Source organism: Odontomachus brunneus, unplaced genomic scaffold, assembly GCF_010583005.1.
Source record: "Odontomachus brunneus isolate Ranch 3 - 2012 unplaced genomic scaffold, Obru_v1 Obru_scaffold_062, whole genome shotgun sequence".
NCBI lineage: Eukaryota > Metazoa > Arthropoda > Insecta > Hymenoptera > Formicidae > Odontomachus > Odontomachus brunneus.
Window position 1 is genome coordinate 342,898 of NW_022639512.1, and position 11,172 is coordinate 354,069.

The window sequence follows — 11,172 nt, forward strand, 5'->3', positions numbered from 1 at the left end:
GAGGAGGTCAAAACAATGAAAAAAGTCATGTACTATTTTGCGGAAATTGCAATATTCATTGAGTTATTAATTGAAACAGCCTGAGCTAATGAGCGTACCGAAAGCATCTCTTCGATATTAGCAACTCTCTTAGTTAATTTCTTAAAGCAACGATGGCGATCAACTAACGGCCATGCACCGAGCAAGATAACGCTCTCTGACAACCATGCACTGCTCGCTATTGCTACTAGCTGATACTACATGTATCTAAAAGCAGTCATTATATTTTACTCTCGCGTCCAACCTACTGTCTCCGGTGCGCTCATTGGCTCATTTTAATTAATAATTCAATGAGTGTTGCAAAATGGTATATGACGTTTTTTCTTTATTTTGACTCCCTCTATCCGCTTTTTCTTATAACATTCGTTACTTCTGAGTTACAACATTCGTTACTCTGTATAAAATAAATATTTTAATTATATACGATATTGTTGTTTTTAATATTGAGCAATATGTACAAATGTGATCGGTTCGTTGGACTCACCTAAATTTGGTTGACCTGAAGGAGTGGAAGGTGTAGTGGCAGCCGATGAGGTCGTAGTCGATCGGAGGCCGCGTCCCGCTAAAAGATGGACCCACAATAATCCGCTGACCCCACCTGCCAAATCGCCACCACTGGTCTCCCCGAGTGAACTCAAGAGTGAGCTTGTCGAACTCGGAGTGCCTACAGTTGGCGGTTTCTCTATTTTATACTTGAGGAACTCTGCAAAAGAAAAACATTCTTTCCACTTATTTCTTCAGTTATTCAGTTATAGAAATTGTTCTGATATCTTCAAATCAATTGCTATTTTCTTCAATCTAATATTGTGTAATATATTTATATAAAGTTTATATTTTATTTAAAATGTATTTAAAATGTATATATAGGGTGTTCCAGACTTTCCTTCGCAATTTTTGTGAGGACGTAGAATGAATTGAAGTGAACATAAAGGTCCCATACCGTCTTGCGATATTCGCAATAAATCTCGAGATATTAATTAAAGAAATTTGGTGAATGATTACGCGATATAGATAAGCTGTAGTGGCGCTGTCTGCGGTTGTATATTTATACATTATGTCAAATTTAACAAAAAAGTGTTCTACCATTTTGTAAATAACCACATAGATTTTTAGATATTAATTAAAGAAAATGTGTACATTATCGCGCAAAATTATGTAATAATTTTCTTTCATTAATAATTAAAAATCAATATGATTATTTGCACAATAATAATTTTTTATTCAATTCGACCTAATGTATATAACAGCACACTATAGCTACCATCTATCATTATCGCGGGTGATTATCCACCAATCCTTTTTAATTAATATCTCGACTATTATTACGAATATCGCAAAACGGTAGGACATAAGGAATATACTATATAGATTCTATAGGTCTTTATGTTCATTTCAATCTGTTTTATGTTCTTACAAAAATTATGAAGGAGAGTCTGAGACATCTTGTATATATGGGTCATTCCACATCAAATCATCTATCCAAGACTATATTGAACTGAATCTAACTTGTGAAGTACTAAAATTTAGCTTAAAGCTTTTAGTTTCCGGTGCTATCTGGCGATTTTGAAAAATGTCAAATAATGACCTTAAATTCGTCGGTCAAATAGAAAATGATAAATTTTTTTCTTTATTTCTTTATTTAAATCTTTATTTACAAGTGAAGTACAAAAATTATATTCAATGTAATTTTGCCCGCTAAATCCGAATCTAAAGTGAAAAACAAAAACAAAATTATATATTTTTACAAATAAACATTTAGTTTGTCATTTTTGAAAGATGAAAGTACAAAAAATACAAAAAAAATTAGATAATGCAAAAAAGAAAAAGCATGTTTTAAAAAGTAACATTATTTTCATCTTTCAGAAGTGGACACTAATAACAACTAAATGTTTATTTAAAAAACATAATTTTGGTGTTTTTACTTGAGATTCAGATTCAGAGGACAAAATTATATTAAAAATGACTTTTTTACATAGGCTTCATCAGCAAAAGAAATAGTAGATCTTTAAATAAGAAAATAAAGAAAAACTTACCATTTTTTATTTAACTGACGCATTCAAGATCATTACTTGATAGTTTTCAAAATCACTAGACGGCATCGAAAATTAGAAGCTTCAAGCTAAATTTTGATACATCACAAGTTAAATTTAGTCCGATACAATTTTGTGCAGAAGAGAGGCCAATTTGATGTGAAATGATCTATATATACATGTAAACACACATATATGTATATATATGTGTGTATATACTACTATGTCCAAAAAGTAAGGTGACATTGCATTTATTTCGAAAATTCTTTATTTATTCTTGCAAATCAATTTCGTCCCCTTCAAAGTAATCCCCCCCTGATATAATACACTTATTCCAACGGATTTTCCAATCTTCGAAACAGTTGTAATAATCGATTTCAGGAATGGCCTTTAGCTCCTTCTTCGCAGCGGCTTGAATCTCTTCTATCGACTCGAAACGGTGTCCCCGGAGCCAGAAGTCGCATGGAGCCAAATCAGGTGAATACGGTGGTTGTGGAACGATATTAGTCGAGTTTTTGGCTAAAAAATCACGAATAATCAGCGCAGTGTGTGACGGTGCATTATCGTCACACAGTTAGCCGCTGCGAAGAAGGAGCTAAAGGCCATTCCTGAAATCGATTATTACAACTGTTTCGAAGATTGGAAAATCCGTTGGAATAAGTGTATTATATCAGGGGGGGATTACTTTGAAGGGGACGAAATTGATTTGCAAGAATAAATAAAGAATTTTCGAAATAAATGCAATGTCACCTTACTTTTTGGACACAGTAGTATATGTATATATGAAATTATATATTTATAGATAAGAAAATAGATTAAGATTATAGATTATATATATTTCTATGTTAGATTATACAAGAAATGCATATTTATTACTTTAACTAAATTTTTCTCTTTCCAAATAACTATAAAACATTTATCGATTCTTTCTTTCAACAAAACGAGAACGAAACAGCGAATAAGATAAATGAATATTCACCTGCAGGATTAATATCTAGCAGTCTTTGATCCTGAGTTCTGGTAGGCGTTGGAGTAGGTATGCTCCTTGTGGACTCCAAGTCCAGCAGATTCCTAATTCTTCTGACTGAGGTTGCACGTTGGCTCGCGGAGCTGCTTAATGATGGTTTCTGGGTCGCGAGCGACGAGCGCGCGCTCGACGCTACCGACGCTGGCCTTGGATTCGTTGCTCCGCGATGGCACGTCGAGCTGATCGCTGTCGACGCTCTCAGATTCGCGAGATTCACCTGTTGGGCCGACGCCGATCTCGTTGACAGGCGATCGAGCGTACTCGAGAGCGGTCTGTACGCACCGTAACTGCCATAGTCTCCCTATGTAATACAGAAAACAAGTTTGAATTGATATATTTAAATATTAGGTTAATCAGAAAGTCTTTTCGTATTTTTAGTCGCCCTACTAGGCGCGTCTGCACTCGAAATAAATCATGAGAAGGAGAGGAAAGGACGATTATTTTGAATTCACCTAACCTCGCCGCACAAACTGTTGCAGACGAAGAACGCCTGTGAGTTATTGTAAGTTTACAAAAAAAAATCGCAAAATGGAGCTTTCAAAGCAGCAAATTAGATCAATTTTGTTGTACGAGTTTAAAAGGAACATGAACGTATCTCAGATTCGATATTGAAATTTGTGTGAAACTTCCCAACAAGATATGATGACCGTCAAGTCATACCAATTTTGGCTTGAAAAATTTCAAAATGGTGATTTCAATCTGGAGGATGAGTCCAGATCCGAAAGACCTTTGGTTATCGACAAAGAGCGCTTGCGAAACAGAGTCAAAGAAACTTAGGATATTATCACTCGCGAGCTCGAGGCAGAATTCGGGGTAGCTCACGAAACCATTCAACAGCCTCCATCAACTTAGCTTCTTATCAAAATAGAAGTGGATGCCGCATGCATTGAGCGAGAGAAACAAGCTTGACCGCATCTCCAAGTGTGTTATATTGCTCACCGACATCGCAACGAACCTTTTCTTGATCGACTGATTATGTATGAAATGGATCTTCTACGATCATGTAGTACGAAAATGAAGTTGGTATGAGCCCGAAAGTTCAGCTCAAAAGACTCCAAAGCGAAACATCATGAAGGGCAGAAGATCATGTTAAGTGTGTGGTGTACGCGTGGAATTGTCCACTACGAGCTCTTACTAAGAAACTAAACGATCAATACGGACCTCTACTGTCAGTTGGAAAGAGTTCAAACAAAACTCAAGGAGCTCCGGCTCCAACTTGTCAATCGTAAAGGTATTCTTTCTTCCACTAGGACAACGCTCGCTTCCATGCGAGCGCACTCACAAAAAGATGAAAAATCGGAGAGCTTAATTGGAAACTTCTCGAGCACTTACTGTATTTTCCTGATCTCACGCCATCCGATTATCATCCTTTCAGATCCCTGTAAAATTTTCTTAACGAAAAAAATTTGGATTTAGCGGACAAAGTTCAAAGAACGTTGGATCTTTTCTTTAATTCCAGAACTCATGCCTTTTTCAAGGAATTCTCAAGTTTGTAGATCGATGAGAGGAAGTCATTAAATGAGAGGTGGAGATTATATTAATGATTAAAATAAAAGTTTTTCGTGAAAAATAAATTTTTTTCTTTTTGTATAAAATACGAAAAGACTTTCTGACTAACTTGATATATAATAAAATATATAATAAAACGTCCTTCAAAATTTAAAATTTATCACCGTTAATCTTTAACTACGAACGTGAGTAGTAGACCTCAGAACTCAATGGAAATTTGTGTTCATTGAGTATGTGCGTGCAAAAATAAGTTCTCTTGTAAATACTTTCTAAATTTCGTGGAATAAAAATTTACTCAAAAACAGTAGAATCACAACTAAGTCATCCGAATTCGAGTGATCTTCCACTCATATAAAAATGATATCTCCGTTCAAAATCTTCAAGTAAATATTTTTACTCGATATTGAAAAATCAATCTAATACATTCCACCATTATAAGAACAAATTTGCTTTAACCAAATAAAACATTCACTCGTATAAGATCAGAATGAATGTTTCACTCAAAGCTTGAGTGAAACATTCATTCTTACGATTCCGAGTAGCAATACTTTTACTATTATTTCGAATGAATTTTCACTTGTTTTAAATGAGATTTTACTCCAAAAAACTAAGGCCTATATTAATAGTTGGCAGTAATCGTGAAACTTGCCTCAGTTACTTATAAGTGAAACTTGTGAGATACTCACATTTTTATTCAGATTTGGGTCCAAGTTTTTCAGTTGGATTCTGATATATGTGACATTTGTATCTGTAATAGCGATTTAACTGAAAAACTCTCATCTAACTCTGAATTAAAATTCGAGTATCTACTTGAACTCACGAGTTTCAAATAATAATTATTAATATAGTTCTTACAGAGTAATTAATCTCTAAAAAGTAAGGGATGTATAATCCCTATTTTTTGAAGAGTAACGATTCATTCTTTGCATTCAAGGGCAGTTCTCAGTTCTAATTTAGTGCAGCAACTTGAGCGACAAATAAGAAACGAAAATAACCATTAATTTTTTTTCTCTTTGTATTATAGATATGAATGTATTATCTAAGTGAATCTCATAATATTACTCTATGTATTTTATAATACCACATTATTTTAAGTTTAGTCTAGTTTCAGCAGTTATAAAGATAGGTTCATTTTCAACAATGTGGGATCGCTAGTATTCCATAGCAAGAAAAGCTTCGCGAATGTAAGGAATTGAAACAATATTTAAAATTGGAAATACATTGTTTTGCTAATTATTCCAAGAAGTTTCTTGGAAGCATCCTCTTATAGCTCCGCAGTAAGAGTGCGGAACTATACATTGAGTACACAACTAAAGGTGCAGCTACTAGTGTAACGAAATTAACGGTACCCGACCGACTCTAGTCGGGCGGCTTCGAGGCTTACGTGATTACACGGATACCTGATTGACGGCTGCGTGAATGTTCTCGGCGCTGTATGTGTAACGGGGTGGTCTACTTGTGGTCGCCCTGATCTGCTCGTATAGGGCGCTGGTGCTCGGCGTGCGGCTCAGCCAGGCGCGGTACTCGTCAGACGTGAATACGCTCGGCGAGGATGGTATCCTGCCTGTTGCGGTTTATCGACACGGTCAGTGCAGCCCGCCGGCTATGTGTACTCGCAACTGCGTACTCGCGGTAATGCAGTTATCGCGTCCCGCTCTAGGGCTTACCTCTATCTCGTCTGATGGAAGGCAATTCTGGCGCCGACAGAGCACCGTCGCTGTCCTCTTGATCGATCAGGCCCGACGCGACCGTGCTGAGGCCCGACCTGAGACCAGGCTGCTGCGGCAACGTCCGACCGCTTCGTGGTAGCGAGTTTGACCTTAAACCTGCGCAAACCGATATTACGATTAAACGGCTTGGATAGATTTTGGCTTGCATAGAACAGTTCCTATCAAAGAATTTGGGATTGAGAAACAGGAATGAACTGGACGATATTAACAAAAATAATTCAATTACTTTTCTTAAATAAAAAAATCAAGTTTTCTCCCTCTGCTTCGTCATCTCTCCCCTCTGGTTGGTCAACTTTCACTCATTTACTCAATCACACAAAAGCGTTGGTAAAAGATATATTTCTAATTTCTTTTCGTGTCGATAGATCACCTTTCTCTTTGATATATTGCGACTAAAATGTCAGTTACTGGAATTTCGTCAAACATAAATCAAAATGGAGTGCCGCGTACACGTCGCGCTACAAAGTTGTGTTCTTATGCACACATCCGAAAAGGCCGAAAATGTTGCCTTTAGCTGTTGCCAAATACATGCGCAAATCAAAGTCGTTTGTTCAAAAGTAGGTGAAGCGTTACGAGAATAAAAGTAATAGATGATTTGCCAGAACATGGCCTGGCGCAAAAGTTCATCGATAAAGAGATTAAAATAGCAATGAGTATGTTTTCGAAGAATCCTACGTTACGCTGTGTCAAAGACAAGCAAAATTGATAAAAAAGGTATAGAAGTGTTATATGAATCCATCCGACGTTATCTCCGTGCTCATAGTGTAGTACGATCAAAAAACTCATCAGAAAAGCACGTGAAATCACGATTTCCAAATGGAAGCAGGAATCGAGCGTCGAGATACTGAATTGGCCATTACAGTCACCCAATGCGAATCCCATCGAGAATGTATGGGTCATATATTAAGGGAAAGCTTCGTGAAAGAAGGACTTCTATTTTAAAAGAGTTGTCTGCAGAAATTCGTCGTATTTGGAGATCTTTGCTGCAAAAGTATACAAATTTAGTGCTACGAAGAGAGAGAGAGAGATGCCAGTCTATTATAGACGCTAGTGATGACTGGATTCTTTATTAATGTAATTGCAATTTAGCCCTAATTCTGTAGAATATAATCAATGCCATTTAAATGCTAATAAATATATTTTTCTTTCTTTTAGGTCGACCATGCTCTTATGTGACTAATTGTATAAGAGACACTTACCTAGAAGCAATTTAATATCTAATTACTCTTCTCTTTTAAAGTTCCTAGCGCCTCGTATTGTTTATCTTTTTTTAATAACGTCAAAAACGAGAAAATACATGCTAAAAATTCTTGCGAAATAAGTTGGAATAAATAAATAAATATATATATATATATATATATATATATATATATAAACACTTGCAATTAATTAAACAAATTTGTAAGATATTCCGTGCACTCCCCTTTTGCTCTAACAATCAAATTACAATAATTTATTGTAAATTAACCTGAATGCGAAGAGATAGGTTAAGAAAATTAATTTACTTTAATTTACAACAAATTATTGTTTATTAAAGCGAAAGAGGAATGCATGAAATATTTCACAGATTGATTTAATCGATTGCAAGTGTCACTTTATAGATATATATTTTTATTTCAACGTATTTTGCAAGAATTTTTAGCACGCATTTTCTCGCTTCTATGTCATTAAAAAGAAATAAACAATGCGAGGAGCTAGGAATCTTAAAAAGATAAAAAAGTATCATACTGAATTTTGCTTCCAAGTTGAAGCCATGTGTCTTTTCTGAATTTGTTTCTAACGTTTCGTGAACATTTCAGTTCATTTCATCACTGAAAAAAGTAGTCTGATATGCTTCTCGGCAGGTATTCCTTTATAAATAAATTTAAGTTGATCAAGCAGAAGAAGGAGATAAAGAGAAAAGAGAGTAGGAAGAAAATCTGATTGTTCAGTCAAATTTTAAAGAGCCAAGAGAATATGAATCGCCAAATTGAACTAGTTTCTTATTCGTTACGTCATTGGCCTGTTTAAACGAATTTCTAAAGATCTTCTGTCTATTATAGAGAAATAAAAATTAAACTGCCCAGTAAACATCAAATAGTACTTAGATTGCCAGATTAAAAAATTTTAAAATCTAGACAGATCTAGAAAAAGCTAGAAATGTAGTTTGCAAAAATATATTTTTGGAAGAATGCATTTCAACAGATTATAATCATTAAGATAACAATAAACAAAAACATATATTATGGCAAGAAGTATATTATTGGTAATTACTAAGGATAAGATTAATGATTAATCACTGTATAGTAATTTAGTGTGATTATTTAGCGAATTACTATATGTAATATATTTTTTGTTAAATTTCTACAAATTTATCTTTTGTCCAAATTATCTTTTCTACAAATTTATCTATTGTCCAAATTATGTATTCTACAAACTATTGAATAGTTTAACAAACTAATGTTTTATTATTTTGTTCAAATAATAAAAATTTGGTATTACATATTTTATGCCGCAGCACTCATATGTGTGCCTTTATGTACTTATCCTTTAGCAACTACTTATCCTTTTCTCAGGCCGCGCTATTCAGTGCTTGACTAAAATGACGAAACGGAAATTGATAGTGCTAATGAGCTGTGACGACACAATAAACAAAATTGTAACAGTATTCTGGCAGATTAGCAGCAAATTCAATCAGAATCCCACAACAAACCATAGCCATTTGGGTTTACATTAACTTTGTACTCTAGCGACAGATCCTCCTAACATGATTTGATAGCAGATTGGTGACAGAAACTGAGTTCTGCTGCCAATTTGTACGCAGTAGACTCGACATTTCGGCCATCAATCTGCCGTTAGAGTGCTAAAAGATCTGCTTAGTTTTTGCTATCAATCTGCTGGCATAGCATGTTAGCAAGTTCTGTCAAATTTCTGACGGCAGTTTAACAACATCATCAGATAGAACAGAATTTATGCGAGATTTGTAGCATAAAAAAAATTTACAGCAAGTTGCTGAAAATCTGCTTACGCAGATTTGGCTATCTGGTGATATCTTTATGGATTATGCTTATAATATATTTTTATATCATTCAAAAAATTGAAATGGCATAATTGGTGGCAAATGTTAAAACAATGCAAAACAGAGTGTGACAGATATTAGTATAATGTATATTAGCAAGTCATTAATGACATGATTGCTTTCAGATTTTTTAACATTATACGAATTGGAGCCAAATAATAGATTAATTTAAAAAATACAAGATATAAAAGAATTTATACTAATTATCAGAAAATTAGTGCTTATCTTTCGTTATTAAGAAATTATTTATACCAGTAATTCATCACAAGAATCTAATAATATATCAATGATTACTGTTGTCATAATTACTAAATTACTCTAAAGCATTAGTAACTCTGTAATTTAAGTATTCAAAATCATTAACTATCAGTAATAAAACTACTGTGCAATAATAACTTATTACTGACCAACTAGTAATATTCCTCTATAAAAAAATACAAGAATATGATCACAGACCTATAATTATAATTATTATAATATTGAAAAACAACAAATTAAACAATAAAAAATATTGAAAAATATTGAAAATAATATTGAAAAACAACAAATTAAACAATAAAAAACATTTAAAATAGTGTAATAAATGTTCAAATTTTGGACATTGAAGCTAAAATTTAAACTGTTCAGCTGAAACCTGAACGTTTGGTTACTCTAAATATCAATAATATTGTTATAATTTCCCACTCAAAAATACAACTGCTATGTACAACATGTGTTATGCTGCATTTACATTGTTGAATAGACAATTATAAAATTGATGTAATGTTACTATGACTTGATGTTTACTGGGTGGCTGATAAAAGTATCGTTTCATCACATGTTTACTTCTTGTTTAAAGCAAGATATAAGTGAAGGCAGCAATTTTCAAGTATTGTTAACTTTACACGAGAGATATACTATGATCGACTATCGCTGGCATCTTAATGGTTATTATCGATCACAATTAAAGTTTCAATGATACGTTCTTAAAACGCGGCGAGACGTGAATTGTATTCGATGATTAGTTTCAACTCACCCGAGGAACTCTGACCGATTTGTGATCTCGAAAGGGTAGCTAAGTGCGATACGGCGCTACTTTGAGGTGGATTGTTCATGTTGTGCCTATAGTAGTAATACGCTGATTTTGGCGAGCTGGAGCACGTGGCCTCGGTGTCAGAGGCGTAGTCCAATGAAGGCCGATGTCGCCTCGTCAGAGTACCGAATTGACCCTGCCTCTGCGCGGCGGATGTTACGTCCGTCTGGCCACCGTACCTTGTGTAACGCAATGCTGATGTACCTGGAAGCAACAGAAAACCGTTAGAATGTGACAGATTTATATCTAATACTGTCATCAAGAACTTTCGAAATAAATCTCAATTCTATCTTCACGTTTCAACGCGAAAATCGTATCTCATTCATACAGAAGATAAAATTCCGCCTAACATTTACGATTTATTATCCAATATACGTTTCTTTCCAAAACTCATTCGATTCTCTCAAATCGTTGTCATTTGTAACAATATGCTAACTGTGGAAATGCAATTTCTTCAGCTTAAAACTAATCCCGCGTTCCCCCTTTTTTCCAGAAATATTTTACCGTCCGTATTTAGTATTAGTTGTAGCCCGTATTAGTATTAGTATTAGTTGTAGTCCATATTAATATTTAGTTGTACAAACGGCAGAAGGGAAGGGAGATAGTTCCCACTGACGGAAATTGCTCCTCGTAGTTTTGGAACCCTACGCGCTACAATGCTCTCTCTCTCTCTCTCTCTCTCTCTCTCTCTCTCTCTCTCTCTCTCT

At 34.6% G+C, this 11,172-nt stretch overlaps 1 protein-coding gene across 1 annotated transcript in view; it reads right to left on the reverse strand.

Moving 5' to 3' along the window:
• LOC116846262 (rho GTPase-activating protein 100F) overlaps positions 1-11,172 on the reverse strand; it is a 59,907-nt gene that overhangs the window by 23,187 nt on the left and 25,548 nt on the right. Inside the window, exons 9-13 of the mRNA XM_032819871.1 lie at positions 10,409-10,669; positions 6,273-6,431; positions 6,006-6,169; positions 3,049-3,397; positions 524-742 (exon numbers count right to left, since the gene is read on the reverse strand). Coding sequence (XP_032675762.1) covers positions 524-742; positions 3,049-3,397; positions 6,006-6,169; positions 6,273-6,431; positions 10,409-10,669 — 1,152 coding nt within the window. The remainder of the gene's footprint in view (positions 1-523; positions 743-3,048; positions 3,398-6,005; positions 6,170-6,272; positions 6,432-10,408; positions 10,670-11,172) is intronic.